This window comes from Triticum urartu, chromosome 1 (genome assembly GCF_003073215.2).
Source record: "Triticum urartu cultivar G1812 chromosome 1, Tu2.1, whole genome shotgun sequence".
In the NCBI taxonomy this organism is placed as follows: domain Eukaryota; kingdom Viridiplantae; phylum Streptophyta; class Magnoliopsida; order Poales; family Poaceae; genus Triticum; species Triticum urartu.
The window spans coordinates 193705906-193733122 of record NC_053022.1 but is presented as its reverse complement, the minus strand read 5'-3'; the positions used below and the strand labels follow the sequence as shown (position 1 = coordinate 193733122).

The 27217-nt window shown below is 48.0% G+C and overlaps 3 protein-coding genes across 4 annotated transcripts; 1 reads left to right on the top strand and 2 right to left on the bottom strand.

Moving 5' to 3' along the window:
- Positions 1–7013: 7013 nt before the first annotated feature.
- LOC125553797 (deSI-like protein At4g17486) lies at positions 7014–11806 on the top strand. Of its 2 annotated transcripts, none has more exons than XM_048717500.1 (4): positions 7014–7253; positions 9053–9270; positions 10341–10628; positions 11262–11806. In XM_048717500.1, exons 2-4 carry the CDS (start codon positions 9057–9059, stop codon positions 11504–11506), a joined length of 747 nt encoding a protein of 248 aa, XP_048573457.1. In that variant the 5' UTR covers positions 7014–7253; positions 9053–9056; the 3' UTR covers positions 11507–11806. The 2 variants fall into 2 exon arrangements, with proteins under 2 accessions (XP_048573457.1, XP_048573453.1); XM_048717496.1 differs by lacking the exon at positions 7014–7253 and adding an exon at positions 7288–7526.
- Positions 11807–13437: 1631 nt separating this feature from the next.
- Positions 13438–14898, bottom strand: LOC125522769 (homeobox-leucine zipper protein HOX12-like). The gene is made up of 3 exons (XM_048687833.1): positions 14619–14898; positions 14164–14498; positions 13438–13998 (listed from the first exon to the last, which is right to left on the bottom strand). The coding sequence occupies exons 1-3, from the start codon at positions 14707–14709 to the stop codon at positions 13729–13731; spliced, it is 696 nt and encodes a 231-aa protein (XP_048543790.1). The 5' UTR covers positions 14710–14898; the 3' UTR covers positions 13438–13728.
- An 11126-nt stretch (positions 14899–26024) lies between these two features.
- Positions 26025–27195, bottom strand: LOC125522675. The gene has a single exon (XM_048687746.1). It carries the CDS (start codon positions 26882–26884, stop codon positions 26324–26326), a length of 561 nt encoding a protein of 186 aa, XP_048543703.1. The 5' UTR covers positions 26885–27195; the 3' UTR covers positions 26025–26323.
- Between the last annotated feature and the right edge of the window lie 22 nt (positions 27196–27217).

Genomic DNA, 27217 nt, shown 5'->3' with positions numbered 1-27217 from the left:
CCATTAGCCAAACAATGAAGTTCACTATATGGAAACCATTTAACTTTAGACATTGCTACCTTTCAACTGGAAAATACCACATCTGTGTATGCAGTTGCATGGCACTAACAAAACTTCCAATACTATAAGAAAAAATCTGGCTATTTTCATTACCTCCATGGTTATTGAACAAGAGAAAGATTGACTTGATTTGCACACAAGCACTTACAGCTGCGCAGGGGGATGAGAGGAGAGGAGAGGAGGGCACACCTCAGTCGGGTCCTCGTCGGGAGCGGTGGTTGGAGAAGCTGCAGGAGGCCGAGGCACCGGATCAACGACCAGCAGTCCGCCGGCCATAGGTGTGTCTCGCCATCATAATAAATAAATCCACAACCCAAATGGACCGACAAAGTGCAACTTACCCTTTATCGGATTAAATTAAGAACCGACAACAAACAATAAAAGATCAAGAACAACTTATATGCAGTGAAGATATGAGAGAAGAAACCTTTACATAAGATGGCTATAAACACTGGAGCATAAATAAGCAACACCTTTAAATACAAATAAAAAGGGTTCATGGTTCATTGCATAGTGGGCTCAGATTAACCTTTCCTCGATCATATAACCTGCCCCCGTCATCTCTTATCACCAGCTCAATCTGTTTATACAGTAGAGCTGCCCTGGTTATCACTCAACAAGAATGACCATCCAAGGACAACAACAAGCATCACAGGATCAAAAAGGATTCTAGAGACAAGAGGGAGGATCCAACTTGATACCCACAGGTGCCTCGATTGCTCAAAGGCACACTACTTTCAGCCAAGGTAATCATCATCGCCCATTTTGTTGCCATTGGAATTTTATCCGACGGCTCACAACGATCTGGTAAATATCCACGTGAGCCGAGCCCGAGATCCGGCGCCCGAAAACACATTAGGGAAACGATCGGACGGTCAGAATGCTCTAATCACTGAGAACGCTCAGGTTTCGATCCGTCTCATGTTTCTGGAAGAAAGGATTCAGTGTTCATTGCATAGTGGGCTCAGATTTGCCTTTCCTCGATCATATAACCTACCCACGTCATCTCTTATCACTAGATCAATCTGTTTATACAGTGGAGCTGCCCTAGTTATCACTCAACAAGAATGACCATCCAAGGACAACAACAAGTATCACAGGATCAAAAAGGATTCTAGAGACAAGAGGGAGGATCCAACTTGATACCCACAAGTGCCTCGACTGCTCAAAGGCACACTTATTTTAGCCACGATTAATCATCATCGCCCTAGCACAAACGCCACTGATCAATCTAGCAAATCCAGGAGCATAGGTATAGGACCAGGGCATCCACATGTAAACCAGAGCATCAAATGAGCTCCTATGATAGCAACTAAACATGAAAAGCAGCCTGCAAACACTAAGATAGCATGGATCCACAACTACAGAGCTCAAGTAGGAACCGATGCATGAGTAGGGCATAGAGCATGAACCAGACGAGCACCACATCAATATTGCCACGGCCATATCCCATACAGTAGCCGAAGCAGAGGAGCAGATGGAAGATGGAGCTCACCGAGGGAGGTTATAGCTGAGACAGTACTCAGTGCGTGCCGGGGTTGCGCCTGAACGCCATCCAACCGGCGAGGAACCGCGTCAGAGTTGCGCCTTGCACCGTCCCGCCGACGAGCACGAACGCATCAAACAACCAAGTGACTCTGTGCACAGAATACATGTCACACAATATAAACAATCAGATATGCCATCACAATAGGCGAATAAACATCTAGTAAAAACAGAACAATGTAAGATCCACACTCACCTAAGATGAGCCGGGGCATGCCTATATGTGCTCCATTCAAATGCTTAATGCTACACAGATCAAGATGGAAAGAAACAAATCAGGTAGAAATCAACTCACCCACATCAACAATATAAGAAACAAACAAAAGATATTTCCCCCTGATAACACGAACTTGCAGCCACAGCACAAAAATCCTCCTGGAAGTTGAATTTGGCATCGACCTGGACTGCGAGCTATGAGAAGGGTTGCTCGGAGATCACGTCTCCTCAGCGACATATACCATCTTAGGGAGTCTAAACACCTCTCTCCAGGCCATAGCTGACACCACTACAAACAAAAGGGAAAGGTTTCGATGAGTACAAGTAAAGGAAGAAAAGGCCAACAACAATTAAGTAAGTGAATAGTTGCCATACTTTGAGGATACTCTTATCAGAAAAAAATGAAGCTAAATATGTAAATAAAAGTTTCAGACCTATCGTCTGTGCAATTATCAGAGTTGTTATTTTTAGTAAGCATAGTATCATTGGTCTCAAATTTGCATATCTGCTTTTGCAGCTGTATCGACCACAAAACAACGAGCCAAAAATTTACCATTAAAGACATTCCACATCACACGTCCATAAATCATGAATCGCACAAAAGAACAAAAAAGACGGGAGGGAGGTGGTATACCTGAATTGGAAAGGTTTTCGACAAGGAATTACAACTCTGTACAATGACAGCTACACCATTGGGATAGCCGTGCTGCACACAAAACAGGCTCATGTCACAGAATTGAGCGCCATGGAGAGGAGAGGTGGCCAGTAGTACGACAATGAGAGAACACCTACAACAATCGGCGAGTGAGCATAGGCCTAAAATTCATCTAGTTGCATTCTGCGAGACCTAGGTTGTTATTTGAAACTCATAAAGTGATAGGCCTGACAAATAGATGATCTATGAAGAGCAAGAGCGTGTAGAAAGCATCTGATCTATACATATGGGAAAAGCACCTACAAACCGGCGCCATGTCAAATTTTAAACTTGTTCAGAATAAGAATTCATGTGCCTAACAAAAAGATGCCATCCCATAGCAAAGCTTTTCTCTTCTCCTCTCTATTACCTCGAGTAGCTGCATTAGCTTATCATATAATTATTTCTACTATATGAAGAGAAGCACTATTTTAATAGATATGTTTGACAGAATTGGCAATAATTCTTTCAACTCAAGACATAAAATAGACAAGCCTTCCAGTATGGGGACTGGTATTTCCTAGCTGCAAGTATTTAGAACCATTGACAGAACTGCTAGTCTATTTAGTCACAGAAATCAGCACATATGTAAACAACATATCTAGATTTAGGAACACTACAAACACACGAAGCATAGACCGATAATATCTAATAATCTGTAAATCATACTTGCTATGGTGTTATCTTTAAGAGATGCATGTGATCTGATTGAGAAAAACACCTTGTGTGGCCATTCTGCTTGTGTGACCACCCATGCTCCTCACTAATGCAAACATCAATTAAACCATAATTGCAATTTAATATTTGGAAACTCAGATCATCACACCCTTGCCTCGGTTATTGTTGAATCATAGGAGCATAGTAGAAAGAAACAATAAATAAAACAAGCAAAGAAACAAAATAACCAACATTCCATGCACAAAGGTGAAAGGACCAACAATCATAGGCCCTACAAAGATCCAGACAATGAACAAAAGGCATATATCTAGGCTCCACTAAAAACAAGCAGTGAAGGAAGGAAACGACAAACATCCAATGCACAAAGACAAAAATACTTTTGGCCTTTAACAGAAAGGACATGATCTACAAGCAGAACAGAGCGAGCCAAAAAATGCATACTGCCATACAATCCTACACCTAGGTCTGGAAAGAAGAGGAGGGCAAAGGAGGAGAAGTGGGGTTGACTCGCAGATCCGTGAACAAAGATGGACGAGGTTGCTAATAGATGATGTGCACGCACAGATCGAAGGAGTCACCGACCAGGGGATTGACCAGAAGGTCATGAACCGTGGACCAATCTGGATGAAAAAAAGATGAAAAAATAAAGATTAGCAGTAGCCAATAACCAAAACGGAACAAAATAGTGACATACCTACGGATCGACGAGTGCAGCAGAGGTGGAGCACCATGGTGCGATGTGCTTGCGGCCCGAGCTACGGCGCAGCCGCGGCGCCGAGTGGCAGTGGCAGCCTGTGCTCGAAAAGCAGAGCAACGGACGAGGACTGAGGAGGAGGGGCACCCCTGGCACGAGCAAGGGACCGCGCTGCTCGGGTCGAGCACTGGCGCATCTCTACAGCTCGAGGCCGGCGACGGGAAGTGCGAGAGGAGATGGGCTGGCGATGGCATGAGAGAGACAACAGGGAAACGAGCGCAGGAGAGGAGGGGCTAGGAGATCGAGCGCGGGATCGAGTGGATGGCAGGAATCCACCGCCGCCACGGACGCCATCGCCGGCGCCGCTGATCCGCCGCCCTCCTCCGTGGCCGCTGCCGCCGTCGCCGTGGTTGGTGGGAGCCGCCTAGGCGTGCGGGGCCACGCGGTGGCGTGTTGGGGAAGGAAGAACGCGGGCGCCGGAGCCGTTGCCGCCGTCGCCGGATGAGGAGCGAGCGAGGGAGGAGGGAGGCGGCTGCGTGGGAGGGAGGGAGGCGGCTGCAGGATCGAGCGAGGGAGGAGGCTGCTAGGTCTCCGTTGAGTGGCCCCCTTTTATACCCCCACCACGCGAAATGACCGAAATGCCCTGGTGGGGCATGGTATTTACATTTTGTTGCCATTACTATTCATTTCAGCAGTGATCGTCTCAAATTCAATGGCCCAGCTTCCTCCAGATGTCGATCCAACGGACGAAAACGCATCAAGGGAAATGATCCAACGGCCGAGAGTCACTGATCTCTAAGGAGCCATGTAGAGACCTTCTTCTCTTATTTCTGGATTACTTGTAGCTGTTCCATGAATGTAGGTTCTTCTTTCTTTTATCGGTATAAAATCAAAACTTGTGGAATTGTTCTTGGTGTGGGTTTGATTTTATCGCGGAGGCTTCATACGGGCCAGCCAGAGTCACCATGGGCTAGGTGATAGAGTTCCGCGTGGAGGCATGGATGCAGTCAGTCTTGTGTGTATGTCTGCCCCAATGGGTGCCAGTGTGGAGCACCTATCTGCCCTGACTCGAGGCCCTTACTCGAGTAGTTGCGTTGGTGCTCAAAACAGCTATTGGTTGTGCTTTTGCTTTGCATGACTAAATTGAGATAATCATGTTTGAAAGAAAAGGGAAGGGTGTGCGTGAGGTGGGATTTTTTGTGTTGCTGTTGGGCGCCTGTTTCATGTTCAAACACTCCCGAACGTACGCGGAAGAAATGAGCTTCGACCTTGAAAACAACTAATCATTTGTCATTTATTTATAATGCATTGTTAGCCCGTAGCAACGCACGAGCGTCCTACTAGTCTAAGGTAATTAAGATCTAAAGCACATGGAAAACCAAACCTGTTTCCGAATCGTGAGGTAAATAGGCAATCAGATGATCCACAATCTGTATGCCCCACACCCTTGCATTCCACGAATCCTCTCCCACAAATAACCCAATATATGTATGCCAAGTTTTCTTCTCAACCATTATAAATACTAGCTAAATACTCGTGCGTTGCTATGGAATGAATCAATATTTGAAGAGTCGTGGCATGTGAAGCGATATATTATGGACAATTTTAGAAAGAATATCTAGAAAAAAGTGGATTGCGTAGACTATAGGGAAAATAAGATTGGGAAAGTCACTACTCCTAATCATCTACAGACATAATTACTCGTCTGCCTAATTAATGATTTGCATTAATGACTTAATTTTTAAATTGGTCCATCGCTCGGTTTTTAAATTATTATGCATTAATGGCTATGGTTGAACAACAACGCGTATACATTCCCCTTTAAATAGTAAAGATGGTGTGTCCTAATTGTTGGAGGGAAGTAAAACTAGTATGAAAATAGAAAGTACTCAATTGATAGCTCTAGATTTGATTTCATTGGGCTAGCTAGTATATTTAATGCTAACTCTTTGTGCATAGTCAACTAAGACTAGTCACAGTGGAGAGTAACTTAGAGTAGGTTACTAGTCTATGTTACTATTTTCACAGTGGGTACTAACATATGTGTTGTGTCATGCATCACTTTATTTATTAGGTTGTAGACTCATCTTTTCTTGATATGTGTGATATTATAGTAACATAGTTATGTTACCACATACTTCTCTTTTTTCATTAATTACATGCCACATCATCTATTTTGATTAAATAAGTGTGATGTTACCACTTATGTTACTCCCACTATGGGTAGTCTAAGAACAAGTGATTTCATCGTCTGACCCTAAGTTACATGGTTGATTCTATGATTTCTATCTTTGCAGATGCCATATGTCCTCTTGCAAAATTTTGTACACGCTACAAAACTGTAGTGTGAAGTTTGACTACTACGGCTCAATCTACAGCCAGACAGAAAAATGCACTCCACAAAAATAAAATGTTTGAGTGCTATTATAATGATAAAAAAAATCCTGCTATATTACCCAGATGGAGCATGAAAGTTGGCGTCCAAGAAATTGATTTCATTTCACGGAAAGAAGTCACATGTTTCTTGAGATTGGGGGGGAGCTATCATGCAATAATTAAGTTCCACATGGCACCGAGTAGCCAAAGATTCCAGAGACGGTTCTCGCGCAATTTGTCAATGATGAAAAACGTCCAATTGGCGACGACATGCGCACCAAAAACCCGGAGAAAAACAGTCAGTGGCAGCCTGATCATTGCGACACGAATACATCTGTAACCTTTACGGGCCGTTACATTTTAAGATTACGGCCAACACATACATGTATGACTCTCTGATTTAGCATGCTTGAGTCAGGGCCTCTTTGATCCTCTGTGCTACAAGAGTTTTATCAGAAGCCTTTTGAGTCGCAGGACGTCTTTATTTTCGTGAGAAAGATTATGAATTCAAAAACTGCAGTGCTACTAGAGATCAACGGAGCTCATCTTTAATTCCATTTCGTGCCCTGAAACCCGCCGGAGCGCAGCCCTCCACGGCGGCCGCTGGTCCTGGTCTCCCACGCTCCAGTTAATAATGTACTCCTAGGAATAAAAGGCAGAGCTTTCAAAAAAAGAAGCGAGGGGACGGAAAAGACAAGGCGATAAATTACAAAGACGACCCCGAGCGACGGGGCGGCCCCCTCTCCTCGGTGCCTTTCCCCAGCCATCACGAGTCCCCTCCCCTCCCCGAACCCAACCAGAACCAACGCCACTCCACCACCACAACTGCGCCTCCCCCCCAAGGATTCCCTCGGATACCTTCCCTCCCCTCCGCTCCCCAGCTCCAGCTCCCGCCCCCACGCCGCGCCGTCGCGGCCGGGCCACGGCCATTGGCCTCGCTCCTCCCCTCCCCTCCCCGTCGCCCTTCGGCCGGCCTCCGTCTCCCCCGCGGTAAGCCTGCAGCTGCTTCCCAATCTTTGACTCCAGTGCCGCGAGATCTTGGCTTGGATCTGCGGCCCCGTGTCTTCCCCGGGCCGTCTACTCGTCGAGTTTGCTCGCTTCTTGTTCTCGATTCGGCACAAGGAGCGCGCGTGCAGGGTGGAATTGCGGCCGGGCTGGTCATTTCATGTCAACATCCTTCCTTCTTTTGTCCCCCGCCTCAGTTCCAGCACGCGCATCTCCGTCAAATTCTTCTTTTTGGAAGAGGGGGTCGGTTCACTTCAGGTTGGCAGTACTAGTACCAAACGTAGCTTTCGCTGCAGCAGCTGCAGTCCAGCTCTGTTTTATTTCTAGTACCGAAACAGTTGTTGGAGTTTGGGCGATGTAGCTGTCCCTGGAAGCCCGAGTTTCTCCTCCCCAGTAATGGAGTGGGCCGGTACTTGAAAGCCGAGCTGGCGCATTGTTGAAAAAGAGCCATCTTATTCTTTTTCCTCAGGTGTTTGCTTCAGGTCTAGATTTGAAGAATCATGTGGCAATGTCACAAAAAGAATGCACATGCCTGGAACTTCAATATGGGGTTACCATTGCCCCTAGCAAAATGTAGAAGCATCAAGCTTCAGTAGAGGGTAAAGCTAGGTAGAGTACATTGAGTGACAGTGGAGAAACAGATCCGATCTGTTGGCTCTCTCTGTATGCAATAGCTCTCTATATAATCTTACAGCTCCAAATTAGAGCTTGAAAGCATGGGCGCTTTGAGTCGGTAGGATTCGATTACAATGTTTGAGTTTTGCAAACCTCTGACCCCTTCTCTGAAATTTGTAGCAAGACTCGATTACATTTCCCCTCAGTTGGAGCGAGCCGTTGTACCTTTTAGGGGGTTTAGTTCAGTTTGGTAGTACCAAACTACCAATCGTTGTGTTCATAGCACCATAGCAGTTTGTTTACTTGTACCAAAACAGTTGTTGGAGTTTAGGTGATGTGTTACGCCACTGTCCCTGAAAGCCTGAATTCCTACTTCGCAGTAATGGAATGGAGCGGTACATGGAGCCAAAGTTGGTACCTACATGGCTGGTGCATTGTTGAATTTTTGTTGCTGCTGTTGCGTGTTTGCCCTGAAGTAATTGTTGTGACTGTAGATTGAAGGATTATGCGGAACCGTCACCAATCAAATGTTGAAGAATCAGACTCTAATATAGAGTTGCTATTCTCACCAGCAAAATGTGGAAGAACTAATATTTGATAGAGCGTAGATCCAGCCAGCTAGGTTGAGTACATTGGGTGCCCATTTGTTTGCTCTTTCATATAGTCTTTACCCCTTCAAATTAGAGCCTCTTAAAAGCGTGTGTGGTAGCAGCCTGTGCGAGCTACTCAGCTGCCAAAGGAGTGAGCTACTCAACTCTGTTCTGTGGGAGCATACTAAGAAACTCCTAGCATTTTCAATTACTCCAGAGATTTCAGATTCCTACCATGCAGCTAAATCTAGTGCACATGTTGTAGTTAAGGGAGCTTAGACTTGTTAAGCGCATGCTAACTATTTCCTTTCATATTTCACAAAGGTGGGCGGTTTAACACATTTTTCAGTTTCCTGCTTTTATTTTACAAGTCCTTGAAATTAGATTTAGCCTCTTCAAAAATAAATAATTCATTATTTAATCTTTATTTAACTTTTAATCGCCCCTTATTATTTGTGTAGAATGAGAAGTTGTTAAACTACCTCGGGAAAACCATTTCAGAGAAAGTTGACGTTCTCAATTGTTGATCTTTCTGAACTAGATCCTTCATATATTGATATCTGACTTTATTTTGTGAAGGAATATGAAACTAAGGACAAAACGACCTGGATGGAAGTCCCTCGTGCCTCTGCAGTTGAGCAGGAAATCCACCATGCGCTTCTTTCTGTTTCCCAAGGTTCAGGCATCCGGTCAATCTCCAAATGATACTCCGGTTTATCTTAATGTGTATGATTTGACACCCATGAATGGCTACATATATTGGGCAGGCCTTGGTATATTTCACTCTGGCATTGAAGGTACTTATTTGTGTCAGATGCATCTTTTTAAGCAAACGTACTATTTATGCACCAGTTCTTTTCATTCTTCTTTTCTCATTTCTGTTTGGTTTCGAGTTATAAATCCAACACGACTTCACTGATGCTATATTAGTCACCATTTCTCCTGGATTGTTCAGATCATTCCAACTAGCTCATAACGGCTAATGTTAACTATCAATAGGCTGCAGCTTACTTTTATGTACCATTCTCCAATCAAGTTGTTACTTACTCGACTGTGCATTAAAATAACAAGTAATCCCCTTACCTGAACGACTCATGTCTGCATAGTGGAGTTCTAGGTAAATAATAGCGCTTATTTTGACCATCAGGTTTTTGTGGTTGTAATGCGACTAATGATATCTTTGCCACCAGTATCATAGCAATTTAGCATACGATGCTTCAGGTGTTCATCTAGTACAGATTTTGGCATAGCCTATATAAGCTCCATCATGTACTCATATGTGCTACTGCTGCTGTTATTAGCTCATATTGCTACACTCATGTATAGGCATAGCCTCTGATCTTTTATTTCTTTCGGTAGAGATAAATATGGGATGGTAGCCTATGTTTTCCCTTCTACGAAAACTATAGATGAATGAAATAATCTTTGCCTCTCTTGATTTTGAGGGACCGCTCTATATGGCATTATGGCTTAGACTTCAATCTTTCTTTCCCAAATGGGTAGCTTCGGAAGGTGAATAAATAAATATTTTTACATGTATACATATGTAGACCCATCTCTTAGACATGAGGTAAGGATCTTCCTGGATCCCTTTAGTCCAGTGTCCGCTGCCAGGACAAGAGGATGGATATTTAGGGCTCTCTCTAGAGCTTTTGTTAGCTTTAGCTTATTCCAATTGGGTCTGCTTGTGAAAAGGTGGAACAACAATTAAACCTTTATTCAGGTCCTCTAAAACAACACCAAAATCCTACCTGGCTCTTCTGTTTTACTGTCCTCGTGCAAATCAAACTGGACAATTTTTGTGGAGTACAGAACTGATCTGAATAACATTGTAGTCTGATTGCCTTTTTTTTTTCTTCACATGCAGTTCATGGCGTCGAATATGCATTTGGAGCACATGATTATCCCACAAGCGGAGTATTTGAGGTAGAACCTCGTCAATGTCCTGGTTTCAGATTCAGGAGATCAATATTCCTTGGTACGACGTGCTTAGATCCCATCCAAGTTAGGCAGTTCATGGAGCTACAGTCAGTAAACTACAATGGAGATTCTTACCATCTTATCATGAAGAATTGCAACCACTTTTGCAAGGATATGTGTTACAAATTGACCGGCAGCAAAATTCCAAAATGGGTGAATCGACTCGCCAGAATAGGTACCATAACTTAATGCAAGCACTAATGCTTATTATTATTAGATGGTCAACTGTTTATTCCAAAAGGATAGGCAGTTGTGATAATGTTGAGTGCATGGTCAGAATGCATTGAGCACTTTGACAGTTACGGCCATCATTCTTGCTGATTAAATTCCATTGCCACTTTATTTTCTAGAAATGTAGTTTACCAAATTGTTGTGTAAAGCTGTACTTTTTGTGATCACATCATCTGCTAGTGCAATTCTGTAATCTTTACAGCGATTGGACTGGAGACCTTGATAGATTAGGAAAAGAATATAACCCTCCACCACACAAAAAAAGGCAATATATGACAGTGCACTTGACACCTGATCTTGTTGCAGCCTAATCATCTGCTAGATATTTGAGAAGTCTCTGTTTTCAGTTTTAAACAGGAATTGCATTCAGCATGGGCCAGCTTCCGCACAACATGAAACTCTGAACATGTAGTTCAACTGTCCATGGTCGGTGTAGTTTCATTTCTTGTCCAGATAAAGTCGTAGAAGAAATGAGATTCTTGTCATGTACATCAATTATTATTTTTTTTGCTTGTCATAGCATTTTGGTGATTTCCTGAGGTCCTTAAAAACTGGCTTTTATCCCTTTTTCCTACAGGTGCCATCTGCAACTGCCTCCTCCCGGAGTCTCTCAAGATTTCCCCGGTCGGCCATGATCCAAACAGCCAGCCCGAGGATTCAGAGAAGCGCCGCCTGCGAAACCCGTTGAGCTGCTTCTCCTCCATCTCGAGCCAGAGAGCGCTTCCCCCGTCTTCTTCCCCTTTCCCTCCATCGCCCGTGAAAGAGCCCATTCCGAGCTCTTCATCGAGGAAATCCAGCACCGCGTCGCTCAAGAGTAGGTAGCCTGCGTAACTTTTGAGACCAAGTTGGCTAATTCAGGCAGCGGCGGCGCATCTGGACGGTGCCAGTTAATTTCTCTCTCTCTCTCTCTCTCTCTCTCTCTCTCTCGGTGTCAGCCTAATGCTTGCTTGTTGATGTTGTTTGTTGTATCATGTGATGTAATCCCCGTGAAAAGAGTGGCTAAAGACAGATGTGATTTGGGTGAACGAATTCACCTCGATTCCACCCGCTCCCTCCCTGTACTCCTGATAGACTGTCGGCCAGATTGGATTTGTATATTAGTCTATCTATTCTTTCAGTTCAGTCTCCTCTAGTCCCTGTCTCATCGTACCTGATATCTTCCTCCTGTTGATCCATGCATGCTTGTGTTGTCATGTGATTTTTTACCTAGTCAACTGTAAAAGCACAGACCAGTCTAGTTCAGCAGTAAATCAGCTAGCCTGCCATGTCCATATGCAGCTCACCGCATGTGGTTTTCTGAAAGATGGAGCAGTGTAGGCTCTAAATAAAGGCACATGCCAGTGGTCAGTTGAGCTGAGGTTGAGACCGGAAGTCAGTAAAGGTGGCTACAGGCGTACCACGCCTACGCCGGCGGATCGGATCTGCATCTCAGCCATACAGGTGTTGCAGCCGCGCTGCGAGCGTACAATTCCGCGGAGTGGCGGCGTGCCCACCAAAGGATAGGAGAAGAGAAGGACGAGGAGGGAAGGACAGCGAGCGCGACAGTTTGCGGGCGCTGAAAGCTCTGCCCCAGTCTCCAATCTCGTCGTACGTAACGTAGTACAGCTCCAGGGGGGAGGCACCTCTCGGATAAGAATGCTCCGATCCTATGATGCCCCCACGACTAAGCAACGCCAAAGACAAAGCCACGCCCAGCCCCCCGGCAACCTGCGTACGTTGCGTCCCCCACACGGCCACGGCCACGGCGGGCGGGCGGGCGGGGGCCATAAAGCCGGCGACGGCGACGGGGCTCGACGAGGACGACGGTCGATGGCTCCCTCCGGGCTGTCCATCTGTCTGTATGTGTGTTTTGTTTCTTCCCGTTCGTCCGTGCGTGCGGCCAAGGACGGAGGAGGAGGGTCCCTGTCAGGCGCGGTGGATGACGGGCGACGATCGGTTAGGTCGTGCGCGCGCTCGCTTCGCGGTGGCACGTACGTACGTGTTACTTTGGAGTTTTGATCCGTCATTTCATCCAGGCCGATCGCCCGCCTTTTATCCCTTTTTTACAGGGCTTATCCACGCGGGAGAATGGCTTTTCAGGCGACGGCTGGTTCGGTTCGCTTCTGCAATCATTAGCTCCGGATAACATGGCTGCGGTTTTTCTACCCTGAGCTCGACACGTCCGACGTCTACTCCTACTAGGATAGGAGATGCCACGTTTATGCGGCTAGCTGTACGTACCTGAGCCGAGCACCAACTCCTGCTCTGTTCCTGCTATCTCATGCTCCGAATGATGCCCGGCGTAAGCGTCAGTGCCTTGCTAGTGCTGCCACTCTCCTGTGCCGCCAGTTACACATTGTTGACGTATAAATGTATTGCATAGTTTTTTTTATATCAAATCGGTCTTTGATTGCATTGACTAAAGCATGCACTTCTACATCGTATAAGAGTCAAAAGATCTTAAGTTCAAGACCCAGCTGGCTGTAATTAAATTGCAGCCTATTTTCGGTCCATGTTTAGGCCTGAGAGCATGCACTTCTACACACATAGAGAACAGCTGCTGATTGAAAGACGGAAGGGATGTCATCAGGTGGCATTTCCCCCTTCATAATAGTATATTCTTCTGTGATAAAGCCTGCCAACTGAGGTGAAGCCCAGTCAGTTGGGCCGAGGCCGACCCCAGATCATCATCAAAAGCAAAAGAATACAAATGGGGACTGCACATACGCCTTGTGAGCTGTGATCACGCCATTAGACATTACTACTAGTTCAGCTCACGATAAACCACTTGCATGATGATAACCCGTACATAATATATACTTACAAAGATTACCAATTCATAATGTACATGGCTTAGCAAATAGTACGTACTACTACTGAGATTCTCCGTTAGGGCATCCACCCATTGAAACTACCACCAATACTACCCAGTTCTGACTTGCTGCTACTACTGCTAGTACGTGCATACGATTGCCCCGCAATCCCGGTTGATTAATTAATTAATTAACATTGATTGAGCATAGTAAACTACCACTAGCACTGTTCTTTCACCCCCTCTATCCGGATCAGCTGAACTGATCGTACACCCCTCCGAGGTAGCCGCCGGCCGCCAGGTCCATCATGTAGTTGGTGTAGGCGTACTCGCTCATGTAGGTCAGGTCGGTCTCCACCTCCTCCATCCCGAACTGCTGCCCCCCTACCATTGCCGTCACCGTCGAGAACGACGAAGAGCTCGGGCTGCTGCCACCCCCGCCGCCCGTTGCCGCCGCCGCCGCCGCCATGGCCTTGTTCTTCTCCTCCTCCGTCTCCGCCAACCTCTCCTTGAGCCTCAGCAGCTGCATCCATATATACATGCACATGTTAGTTCAGCACAAACCAGCTAGCTAGCTACGTATAGTACCCAAGAGTTCTGTCATTTATGTGTGTGAAGTGTGAACTGCAGCTAGCTGCATGGCGTGAGTAAAGACAAGAGACTAGCCAGTCGGACTGTTGCGCTGTACCTCGGCCTCGAGGCGGCAGTTGTGGACGACGACGGCGTCGTGGGCCGCGCGGAGCTTGGAGAACTCCTCCTCGATGAGCTTGCTCTTGTAGCGGGCGCGGCGGTTCTGGAACCACACGGCGACCTGCTTGGTGTCCAGTCCCAGCTCCGCGGCGAGCTGCACCTTGCGCGGCGTCTCCAGCTTCCGCTCCTTCCTGAAGTTCATCTCCAGGAACTGCGCCTGCTCGTCGCTCAGCCTTCGCTTCTTCGCCGCGTCGTCCCCTCCGCCCTCACCACTCGCTGCCTGCCTCGCCCTCCGCCTCCGCCGCTGCCGGCCGGCCTTCTTCTGCTCTCCGCCTGCACCATTCACTTGAGAATCAGCAACAGCACATTGCGGTTGAACACTCGATCGAGCACCTACGTGCATATGGATGGTGCGCTAGCTAAATCAACGACGACATGGATGATTAAACTTACCGGAGACGACCGGTGTGGCGTCGTCCGCCGGGAAGCTGTCCGGGAAGACGAAGGAAGGGAACAGGAGCCTCTCTCCCTCCTCGGAGCTCATCTTTCCAGCAAATCAAAGCTAACAGCAACACGAGAATACTTCTCTCTCTAGCTAGTGCCCGATCAACAAATACTAGTATATTTGATCGGCTCTGATCGATGCTTTGGGCTTTGGGGTTGGGATATTTTGAGGGGCGAGAGCAGATGCTGTGTTGTCCAGTGACCGGTGTCCGAGTCTGTGAGCCTGGAGCTCGGCCGGGGGAATTTATAGAGGGAGAAGCGAGGGCTGAGGAGAGAGGGGCGTAGTACTGGCACTAGGAGTGGTAGATAGGAGTTGGGGCTTAATAATTCGTCGTGTGGGGAGCCACGGGAAAGCGATGCTGCGTGTGTCGCGCTGTGGATTGGTCATCATCTGCCGGTAATAGTGATCGATAATCAGAGTAATCGTGTGCTAGTTTTAGATAATGGAAAATGAAACGGGAGCAGGGTAAAAGCGACCGAGGGAGTGAGCTTGAGTGACATGCTTACTACGCACTGTAAATCATCTCCAACAGAGGCGCTAAATTTTTCTGCGGCATCGAAATAGGGTTTTAACGCACGCAGAAGGATGAGTGCTTTTTCAGGCGCTGCAAAATTTAGCGTGCCGCTGTAGCGCTTCACCAGATGCAGTAAAATTCAGCGCGCGCCCAGCCACCGCTTGGAAAAAAATATGAAACGACACATACGGAAACATTTACAGTTCAAATTTATAGCATAGTTCAAGCCCCAAACCACAAGCAAGTTCATACGATGCTAAATAAAACTAGATGAAACGATGCTAGACTACTCCCCGTCTTTCTCGGTAGTGTAGTCCGACAACGTAAATGCATCGAGTCACCGAGGATCTTCATCGTCCCATGTCGACGCATGTCCTAGGTCGATCTGGGCTTCTGCCAGTTCCATCCGCGCACACTTGTCCCCCCGACGCACGGCTCGCTCCGCCCTCCTCTGCGTCCAGAACTCATTCTCGGCGGTGACATCCTGCGGTAAGCGCTTGCGCAACACCGCCATGGTGTGTTCGTCCACCTCGACAATGAGGAGGGGGCGCTCCCGCCTATGTTGGAGGCGGCGATCCTCGTCGCTGATTAGTCACGGGGAAGGTGCGAGATCCTGCGTCAGGCGTGTCCGCACTTGAAGAAATTCATCTGCGGCCGAGGCCGCCTGAGGCGCCACGCCGTCGTGTCGTATGCGCCGGCGGCCTCGTGGGCGGTGTCGAATGTTCCGAGCCCGAGGCGTGTATTGCCGGAGCGGATCTCCGCGTAATGCACGCGGAGGGGCGGAGGCAGACGCCGCGGTAGCCCGAGCTACTCCGGGGACGCGGTGGCATGGCGAGGCGCTGGAACCGATGGAGGGAGAAGGCGCGGCGGCGCGGGGCGCTGAAAGAGAAGGCGTGGTGGGAGAGAAGTTTCTGGCGGTTGGCGGGCGCAGGCGCGCGGCTCATAACCCAGTGCGCTGGGCGTCGCGCGACAAAACTACCGCGCGCTGCCGCTTTTTCCCGCGCTCGGGCCAATTTATTTCGCGCGCCAACTTTTCACGCGTCTGCTGGTGCGTGTCGCACGGCCTCTCGCGCACGAAGCTGACGGTTTTTCCAACGGCGCCAGTTGGAGATGCTCTAAGCGGGTGCTGATCTCCCCAGATTAACAGCACAGTGCCGTCTTTTGGCGACAAGGACGCACGCACTACACTAGCCGGACGGCCATCGATGGATGCTTGTGGCGAGAACTGTGAAATTCCCGCGCACTTGTAACTTTTTCACCGACGCAGATGGCCGCAACAGTATTACATATTACTAGCACGTACGTGCAGCTAGTGCACACAAAAAAGAAGGCTGCTAAGCTTTGACAAGTATGTAATATTACATATGGGCGCATGCATGCACGCACGCGGCCAAAGTTGAAAGTGAGTGCTATAGCTAGGTCGGTAGGGCATGGATCATGGAGCGACACAGATGGCTCGACCGATCAGCTACCGCCCGAGCCGAGAGTTCGGGACGCGCAAGTTACCACTACCACCCATGGATCGGGTCAGGTGGAGCTTTAGTTTAGCCTAGCCCATGGGACGGGTTGTGTCTGTCGGCCTCCGGGGTCCGGCCGGGAGACGACGAGCACGCCTAGCAAGGCCAAGCTGCTTGACGTCAACCAGACCCATGCACGCACGCACGCTCGCGCTGTACCTTTCTTCGAAAAAAGTTTGGCGCGGCTGCATGCCAGATATCCATTCCCAAGTGTGCCGTGCCACACGCTTTGTTTCATATCGCGCGTAAAGTATGCCTGTACGTGTGGATAGGGCGATCGAGCAGCCGACGATCCATCCAGCGACCATGTGAAACATCCTCCCGATCGACCGCTGAGTGATTTGACCGGCCAGCGCGTGCGTACGTACGTACGCGTGTTGGCGTGGAAGACGGGTGCATCGTCCGTCAGCGGCCAGGAGGTTCCTTCCTTACGGCCTCTTCTTTCTTCTGTATATCTAGTAAGTATAGTTTACCCCTACCCCTTGCGGCGCATCGATCTGTCCACCTCTGGCGTGCGACGACGACCCGTAAAGCTTGTGTGAACAGTGTGCCTTTTGCGCGACACGACGGATCGATGGATGGGTGGCGCGTCCTAGCTAGGCAAGGGACTCGATCAATGGCGGCTACATTTTTTGGCAAATATATCTCGCAGCATTTGCGTGCTCGTGTACCTGCCCTTACTAAAAGAGTGGCATGGCCAATGGCCGGTTGGCAGCTCGGCACGCAGGTGTTCCACTGCTCCAAGGAACGCAAGCACTCGTGCTGCATGCATAGCCGAAAATTAATGAACAATAGTACAATTACAACACGCGGTAGTACTGTTTTTTATCCAAATATCCATGCATGCATGCGGGCGTGCATGGTCAAACACTATCAATGGAGAAACTTTACAACTACGGTGCTCTGCAGTCTGCACGAGTACAGACCTAACGACCAAGCTGGGAGAAGAAGAAAAATACGAAATGGAAGGACAAACTAAATAAGTCGCCCTTGATCAGCCGTCGTCTTCAAACAGAGAGCTCGATATCAGAAACTGTCCTCCAAAAGGCCGCTCTAGGTTATTAAGAAGTTAGGCGCGTACGTACGTGTTACGTGCATCGCCTAGCTATATTGCCCCTATGCATGGCTAGCTTATCATTTGATTTCGTTTTCAGTCGTACGTCTCCCGCTTGCTTTCGTCTTGGAAAATGTTGGCTCCTCCCTTCCAAGTTACTGCTGCGTCCATACCCCACGCGACTGCTTGTGCTATGTACGTGTTGGCGTTCCATAGGCACCCCATCCACCGGACAAAGACAAACTGCCGTACAAAGTCCAACCACACGATGTTGCAAACTCGAGTACGTTATCACATGACCAGTACAATTTCCCTATGAAAATAAACAACTGCATTAGTCATGTGTTGATTAATTAACTCGCCACACACAATTTCTTGTTTGGCATTTTTTTTAAACACAATACATGAACGCCCATCCCTATAAATACATCCACACAACCCTATCCCCATAGGCATCTCCAAGAGATCGAGCCGGCAGATCTCGAGATTGCAAAGTCGCTACATGCATCTCGTAGTCGACGGGCACATCATACCACCGAGAAAATAGCGACAAAGAGACTGAAAAAATCCAGGAAATATACAAACATCCATGTCAAGTTTAGAACGTGAACCCAAGTGGCCTGGTTTCACCACAAGGTACATAACCATCTAAGCTAGGCTTATTTCACATTTACTGTTTAGTAATTGCATGTATTAATTATTCCTACTCCTACTATCCTACATGTTCATACCAATTTTAGCACTAATTACTTGACACGACTTACCACCGTACTAGTTCAATGTTATGATATGGATCCCCCGGAGGATCTAAGCAATGATAAGTTATATATAAAGATAATTATCTTTTTGCACTATCAAAATTATGAAACACTTGGTGGACAACCACTTAAAAACTTCCAAAAAATGCAGTTATTTGAACTAACCATCGGATTTCAATCCTACGGCTCCTTCGTTATTCTTCAACCTAGCCACAACCATCCACCCTCCTGACCAACCTAACAAGATGCCACGTCGTTCATGAATGCCCCGTTACCGCGTCATGTCACCGACCCAACTGCCACCCATCGTCACCCCGACCATCCCTCTAATCCTACCACGCCTCTAAAATCTTCTCTGGCATCGCGAACCTCGCCTCCCCCACCCCAAACCCATGAAACTTCCTCCGCTCCACATCGTCATCGTCTCCCGCTCGATGAGCCTGAATCATGAACTAGTCGCACGGTCTACAAACCAACCTAGAAGTTCACGATTTTGCAATCACCTATAGTTCTCAGGAGTTTGGAAGCTTTAATTTTCATATATAGATAACTTCTATGTGCACCAATTCGAAAATAAAAACCGGACATGCACTAGTGGTATTGAGGCAATACTTTGCTGGTCTTTTTTTACCAACTTTGTGCGGTATAGACTTTTACCTTTGCTGTCACTGTGAACCATTTTCTTTTCTTCGAAAAGGGGCGCTTTATCACTGTGAACCATGGTGAAAAAAGCTAGTTGTCGCATTTGATGATTTGATGTTCCCTTTAGAAATTGGCCTGAGTGCGGATCAGTTTAGTCAGCTAGCTTTGAAGTAAGCAGTGACCAGTATTAATTCCTTTTTGGCCGAGTGACGGATTTGGACGTGGCTGAGACATATATTCGCGGCCGGCGTGCGAGCACAGGAGGCGCCAAGGGTGTGTGTGGCCTGGTAGCGTGCGTGACAACGACCTGAGAGAGTGAGAGGATGGCGATATATTGCACATCGATCCATCGGAGAATTGTTTCCTTCCCCACATGAAAGGTGCATGCACACGGATGTCGCAAGTTCCAAACGATTGCTGTGACTTGTCACTTGTGTGAGAATACATGTTGGTTTTGCAGAGGAAAGGCCTCACAATCCATGATTTTGATGCTAGCAGCTAGCCCATGGATGTCAAGTCGAATAGGTCGATTTCGCTTTCATTCGCAGGTCAGCTCTACCCTGATAAAAAAAATTGTAAGATTTCCACCTTTTTTCTCTCTCTCGTTTCAAAGTCAAAAATTAAGAACGTGTAGAATTTATGTGCACTCATCATCAAAAAATGAAATAAAAACAGTACACGTAAAAACAGGGTTGACATCAAACGGGCCCGGATCGATCGGCGAGTGTCTGCTGATGGCATAAGACTAGCACTCGAACGTCAGTTAATTTACTCTATCAAATCAAGATCTGGTCTGGCGCGGCCCCAATTCCGCGCGTGGCACCATCTGAGGAACAGCAAGATTCGACGTCCGTCTTGGAAACGGAAATCCCCCCTGCACGATTAATCAACACCGTGTCCAAGTGATACGTACGACCAGCTGCATGCTTGTGTACGCGTGACCCACGTACATATAGAGACGAACAGGGGACGCACGGGCAGTGAACACGACTGGCGAGAGTGACGACAGCCTCACTCACTCGCCACCATGAGAGAAGAGAAGAGAGGAGACACAAGGACGACGTGGGGGGCCGCCGGAACCCGATCGAGCGAGGAACTACTGGTAAAGACTAGGAGTAGATAAGAAAGGCAGCGCGCAATTGGCCAAAGTGGACACTGGCTGTGGGTCGCCATCGGTGGCACATGGGACGCGGTCCCGGCGTCGCCCGGGGCCGTGCGCGGGGGGGGGCTCGCCGTGCCGCCACGCGTCGGCCGCTGCGGCGCGTCCGGCCGCCCCCCTCCCCCTCCAAATCTCCTGTTGGCGCACCATCGGAGGCGCAGGGGCCGGCGCAGTCCCGTCCCGGCCTTTCCGACGAGAGCGACGTCTCCTCTCTCTCTCTCTCTCGCTCGCTCGCTCTGGCGGACTGACGCATCCTATCCACGCCAATGGATGGTGAGCGCCCAGCGCGCGGGGGCACAGGACATGCCGCGTGCGTGGCCAGTCAGTCCCACTCCTAGCTACAGCTGCTTGCCCTGCGCGCACTAGCCAGGGGCCGGCCGACCAACCCAGACAAAAGCCGGCCGGTCCAGCGCGCAGGGCAGCTCTCGCCGCCTGCCCCCGTGCCGCCACGCCGCGCGTCCATGCGTGTGCGCTGCATCTGGCCCTGCCGCTCGCGCGCGCGCTGCCTGCAAACGAAATGCAGCCTGGACCGCCGGGCGCATCAATCGCACAAAGCCGCCGCCGGCGGTCGTACGTACGCAGCGCAGCCAAGTGCACCAGATGTCAGCGCCCTAGCATACGCAGCAGTCGCGTGGAATGGGGGTCCGGTTCCAGCTCCAGCCACAGCACCCGTTTCCGTTTGTGTTGCTTTGCGGTCGCTGGCTCGAGACGTGTCACCCGTTCCCTCTCATCGCCATCCATCGCGGCTAGCTAATCCCAAGTCCACAGGAGATGGACAGGAACCTTTGCTCGACTCGGCTAGCTCATCGCTTTCGCAAGGTGCGCACGCGCACACACACACGCACGCACGCATCGCGCATCGCATGAGTGAATCGCACGACGGATCACCGTGCATTTTTGCCTTTATTACCGTCGTCGTTTTGCCTTTCTATTTCACGGAAACAACAACAAGTGACCAAAGTAGCTGCATGGCATGACTAGCTATCCCCTGTAGGGGGTTGCTATACCTATACGTGTACATATTTTTTTTCGTGAAAACACATGTACATATATGGTCAGGCGGTCTCAAAGCTGCATATCAGCGATGAAGCCGTGCCGAGCTCAGATAAGAAGGTGATCCGTTATTTTTTTCTTTAACTGTGGTCATCGACGGAGTTATATACACTTCTGGGGGGCTGTGGCCCCTCCAAGATATAGAGAAAACATTGAAGATTTTTTTTCCAGAGGTTAAGATTGAAGAAAAAAGTAGTCATTAGCCCCCCCCCCTCAAAACAATCATATTTACTGATTAGCCCCCTCCGCCGTTCTCTGCTAGCTCCGCCACGGGTTGTGGTGGTGCCGGGGGCAAATGACGGGCGTTTATGCCAAGCTCAGAGATGTTTTATTATTTTTTCAGTTTTCTCATATCTGTCGTTACATGATTTGTATATTGATCTTTATAATATGAATGAGACACATATTATTACCATATGAAAAGAAAATATATGATTAGGCACACCTGGGTCCTCCTAGACTCCTAGAGAAGACAATTCAAAAGAGCGCGGGGCGGGATCTAGATATAGGTCGAGCTGTCACGTATACATGTGCCGATAGCATGGGTGCATAACTAATTGCTGCGGGGAATATGAGCAGTACACTTTCACTTGTCTTCTATATATCCGTCAGCTGTCGAACGGACCGCGGTACTACGTAGCAGTTGATGGCCTTCACTTTAGGGTCCTTGGTTGATTGCCTTGACTTGGACTATTCAATGGGTGTTTTTTACAGTCTACTATAGTATATTCAACTTCTAGTGATTGCCTACGTTTATTTTTCGGTTTTCCTAATTTTCTGTCTTGTGAGTTTTTGTGTGTGTGAAAACAGTGAGTTTCTTTTTTACAAGTACAACTTTTGTTTAGTGAAACCTTTTCATATAGCTGCATTTCTTAATTCTTAAAGGGTGCATGTTGCCTATTTTACTAAGCCGAATTTATATTATTTTTATAGTCGATTTAGACACAAAAATAAAAACAATCAACTTAAAAATGTACATTTTTTAAGGGAGACTTTCTTGGTGGTAAATTTCTCCGCAGAGTTAAGCATGAATATACATGCTGGTAAGAAATCATTGGAGGTACTCCCTCTATTTGTGAAAAGAAGGCCAGTAAAATTTGTCTGAAGTTAAACAATGCAAAATTTGACCGAGTTTCTAAGAAAACTATCAAGAACTACGGACCAAATGTAATATCATTACATACACAATAAAACATATCTATATTGATCTGGTCGGTATTGTATAGTTGTTGATGATTTTTCCTACATCACATGGTCAAACTATGGACCGTTTGAGGTCAGTAAAATTTATAGACCTTTTTTGTAGACGGAGGGGATAATTAAGATTCACTGTAATCATCGGTACTAGTAGCAACTAAGGTGCACGACTACTACCTTGCGCAAAAGCCTAAAGGAGGCACTAGGCGTGCGAGAAAGTATTGGCAGCGCTCAAAAGTAAGATGTACGTAGCACGCAGCACCCGCGGCTAAGCTTAAACTCTTACGTACGAGCGAAGAATCGTTATACTATTCAATTTCAATCAAAAAAGAAGAGAAAAATGGTCATATGCGCTTTCCAATCCGGTAGGACGGTCGACACGCATTGAGAAGAGAGAGGTTGATTGACGCCACACCGGTATAGTCCAAATCTAGCCCGCCCTTTTACGTCCACAATCAGATGAAGATCACTTAGCTAATCAGAGCGTGCATGGCTCGCACATGTGTCTGCGCTTTGGGCAAATCACCTCCGAGCCTGAGAGCAAAGCCCAATTAGCCGTCACGTGGCTCGTACTACGATCGGGATAAGGTTTGGACCTGCGCGCGCCGGCCTGGTCGACTGCCCAAAGGTGGCGTACGATTCGTCGGCGTTTCACGTGCAGCCACCCCCCATGGTTGCCAACCTCGCTCCACGTCGACCGCCCACCGGCCAATCAATCAGGCCACCCCCGTGGTTTGGACGCCAGACAAGGATCACCGATGTGGTCGACCACACCAGTGCTGATTGATTAGCTTTGCTTAGGGCACGGTTATTTCCTCCACAAGCTTCACTTAGCTTACACAGTAGCCAGCTTTGGACTTTTCATTTTGCACCTCACACTAAAGCCACAAAGTCTAGCTACCTTCAACAGCTTTCAATTTTACTCCCTTCGTCCGAAAATAATTGTCCTAGAAATAAATAAAATAGATTTATCTATAACTAAAATAAGTCGAGATATATTCATTTTAGGGACAAGTATTTTAGGACGAAGGAAATATTTGCAAAACTAAAGCCTTCCATTATCCAAAATCGACATGTTTGAGGGGTGTGTGTGTGTGTATGAACAAAAACCTGAGAGCTCTGTCGACGCACCGGCCGTTTGGAATTGGATGCTAAACTAGTAATGCGGGGCGGCCAGTGATTCCTTGTCACATGCCTATGGCTACGGCTATGCCCTCGTAGTTTGGCTCCCCTTTGGCATCACGCACACCACGCAGAATCGCTCAATTATGCACTTAACTAATCAAGGTTGGTACTACTCCATTGGCTAGCCAGAGCTGGCTCTAGCTTTGGGCTTAAACTATGCGCTGCCACTGCCATCCTTATCTCAGACACCTCCCGCTCCTGTTTCCCCATCTCCAACTTGCGGGATCCCGACGCCATATGTTAATCAGCCCGCTGATCACTCACTAACAACACCCCTAATCAAATCGAGCGAGGATTACATTACACCATGGTGACCACCCAAACCTAATCTCCTCGGGCCACGGCTAGCTCTGACACAGGCTCGCCTACCTCGCCTAATCTAACCACGCTTTCCGGTCGAACAAGCGGTCAAGGCTCAACCTCGTCGCAATTTGCAGCAAAAGCTTTGCTAGGGCTAGGCCTTAGTAGGCGCTTTGACGAAATCAAATCCATTTTACGATTTGATTGGGCAGCCGTCTCCTGGCGTGCATGTGCACGCCGAACGGGGCAGCAGGCAGCAGCGACGTAGGGTACGCACACTCTTGGCCCTCCTCGAGGGGCGCGCGCGTGACAGTGCGGGCTTGATACGGCCGATCTCCCCCGTGGCCTTTTGCGCGATAGCGCCACTAATCGCCAGGGTTATTTTAAAAGGCCTCCTCGCTTAGGTTAGTATAGCTAGCCGGTCGCTGCCCTCGTCGTTTCCTCGCGCGTGCAGCTAGCTAATTTCGCGCCAAGCTTTGCCATCCATGACCGACCGACCGATCGCCGTCGAGTCAGTCAATGTGTCTTCCCCAAGCTTGGTCAATTGGTCAGGACAAGGCACGCCGCTGTCACAGTAGGTGGTTAATTATTACCGCGCCAAAAAAACCTATTGTATATCTCTGCAAGCGCCAGAAGACTAGCTAGTTAACCGAATCCGAATTCCGAAATATGTATGTACTGGTACGTCTCTCTGTGTCCGCCGTAACATGTCTTTTTGTCCATGGCTGCAGTTTTGAGATCAGTACTCCACAGAGGGAGACAACGTACGTTTCAACTTGTGAGAGGCCCTCCACCCCAGGCTCCACCTAGGGCGCGACACATGTGTGCGTAATTAACCTCGGTACTAGTAGAAGCGGAGGAGCGCGGCATCGCGGCAACAGGTGTAAACTCGATGCTTTGTTTCTCTACTGACAGCAGCGCTAATGCCAAGTTTAACCGGAATCATGGCCGGCCATCTTGCGTGCATGCTTTCCCATAAAAGGCGCCACATTTTAGGGGAGCGCGCGCGGCATCGATCCATCCATTGGACGGCAAGCGCTCGAAGCTTCACCCCCAAGGCTGGCAGTGGCAGCTAGACTAGAACCAGCACACATGGCATGCTTCGGGCCATGATATAGTTTGTTAGGATTGTGCTCTCTCCTTTTCTCCTCCCTTAACCTAATGTCTAGAGTGCAGTAAACTAATCCCAGTTGCATGATAGTAAAGCTTAAGCACCAACCACTGAATCGGGCAAAGGATGAGGCTAGCCCGCTCCTAGGTAGGGGACCAGCGCGCCGGGAAACATCCGGACAAAGCCTCATTAGCGCTAATTAAACAATCACGTTAGCTTTGTGGAGCTCAGCTTCGGCCACACCACAAGCGCTCCTCTGTCATTGCGTGTCAATGGCATGGGCTCGTGTTTGCCGACCTGGCCCCTCCGAAGAGCGACACGTGCACCGGAAGGCGCACCGCCCGTGTGAGCGGAGCGAGCGACCCCGGCGCACGCACACCGAGGATGCCGCCCTCGAGGAGTATGGTACGCATTTCTTTTGGCAAAATGATTTGATTCCAATGTTTAAGTAGTGCCCCCAAGTGTAGGGTTAAAGAAAGGGGTTATGTGCGAGAGAGGTTTAAGGAAGGTGATCACGGCCACGGCGAGGCGAAACGTGGCCATCGTGCCGTGATTAGTTTAGGGAGGGACGTGTTTCTTAGTCACTCTAGTTGCCTAATTAACAACAACTTGATGAATGGATGGATGAAAGGTGGTGGAACTTTCTTGTTGGTACGGTTAGCTTGTTTGTTTAGGGGTTCATTTCTCTAGGGAACAAACTTTATCTTGTGATTTTGCCATACAAGGCAAGTGTGTGACATAAGGGCTGACGAATGCATCGTTGCCATGTCGACGCAACAATAAGCTCATACCTACATTTAGGAGTCAAAAGAACAACCATAGAAATGGATAATTGTCATCATCGTTTGCGCACAGATACGGGTGCAAATAGTCAGAAAACCACACCACACTGCTTACTGTATGATGTGTGATGTATGTTGTATGTGGTATATATACATGCATGATGGCCAACCGATTTTACACTCCACAATACAGATGCTTTACATGCAATTAAGAAAGCAAACCACACCTTGACCATGCACCATGTCTCACCATTTTGTACAATCTATAATGTACTCACACTACAAGTGACCTGACACCAGTCACACCACAAAATGCACTGCCAAACCAACTGCCATGTCTGACGGAAGGTAAACACAAGATGAGCAAGTTCAGAGACCTAACTACACCTCGCTGATCTCTGAATCCTCTGAAGCGGGAGACCCCAATCTTATATCGGCTCTCATGTTCTCCTCGGCGGCCTTGGGCTGGCTGCCAGCCTGATCAAACCTGAAGCAGCACCGTAGGTGGTCGTTCACGATGCCGGCGACCTGCATGAAGGAGTAGACCGTCGTGGGGCCGACGCACTGGAACCCTCGCCGCATCAGGTCCTTGCTCATAGCCTCAGATTTGGGCGTCTTGGTGGGCACTTGGCGAGCGTAGCGGAAGCCGTTTGTGATGGGCCTGTGGTTCACGAAGCTCCAGCAGTAGTTGTCGAACGATCCGAATTCACGAACTACCTGCAGATAGTCATTGGCGATAGCGAGGATATTATCAGTACTGCCAGAAGTTGTGAAACCCAAGGGTCGATTTTGTTCGAAGAAACCACTGAATCTGTTTTGCCGAACGGATACTATACAGGTTGCAAAATAGTGGTATAATTCATGAGTAGCATTAGTCCAAGTATCCAAGCAAGAAATGATAAGTATAGCATATAGTGGTGGTGGTGTTCGAGTTATAAGCATTCGGTTTGAGAACAGTTCGAACAGTTGTGTACTTATGAAAAGCAATTGATGACTGTATATTACAGTACGATACTAATACTGATGCGAGTGTCACATTGTGCAGAATCTGAAACTCTGAAAGCACACAAGGTATGGGCCATATGGCCCATAGCAAATTCAAAGGCTTGTTGGGCTTTTATTGAGTGGGTGCGACATGGCTTCATTTTATTTCGAAAGAAGCTAGTCTGCTGTAACATTTTAGGGCTTCTTTGATTCAAAGGATTTCAAGGAATTTTGGAGGATTGAAATCCTTAGGAATTTTTACTACGTGTGTTGTTTGATTCATAGGATTGT

Bases quoted from the DNA above. Each gene is read 5' to 3' on its own strand.
- LOC125553797 (XM_048717496.1), top strand. From the start codon at position 7,429: ATGTCAACATCCTTCCTTCTTTTGTCCCCCGCCTCAGTTCCAGCACGC. The intron at 7,527-9,052 runs GTTGGCAGTACT...TATTTTGTGAAG, and splicing joins AGGGGGTCGGTTCACTTCAG to GAATATGAAACTAAGGACAA. The intron at 9,271-10,340 runs GTACTTATTTGT...CTTCACATGCAG, and splicing joins ATTTCACTCTGGCATTGAAG to TTCATGGCGTCGAATATGCA.
- LOC125522675 (XM_048687746.1), bottom strand. From the start codon at position 26,884: ATGCTTATAACTCGAACACCACCACCACTATATGCTATACTTATCATT.
- LOC125522769 (XM_048687833.1), bottom strand. From the start codon at position 14,709: ATGAGCTCCGAGGAGGGAGAGAGGCTCCTGTTCCCTTCCTTCGTCTTC. The intron at 14,499-14,618 runs GTAAGTTTAATC...TGAATGGTGCAG, and splicing joins CGCCACACCGGTCGTCTCCG to GCGGAGAGCAGAAGAAGGCC. The intron at 13,999-14,163 runs GTACAGCGCAAC...ATATGGATGCAG, and splicing joins ACTGCCGCCTCGAGGCCGAG to CTGCTGAGGCTCAAGGAGAG.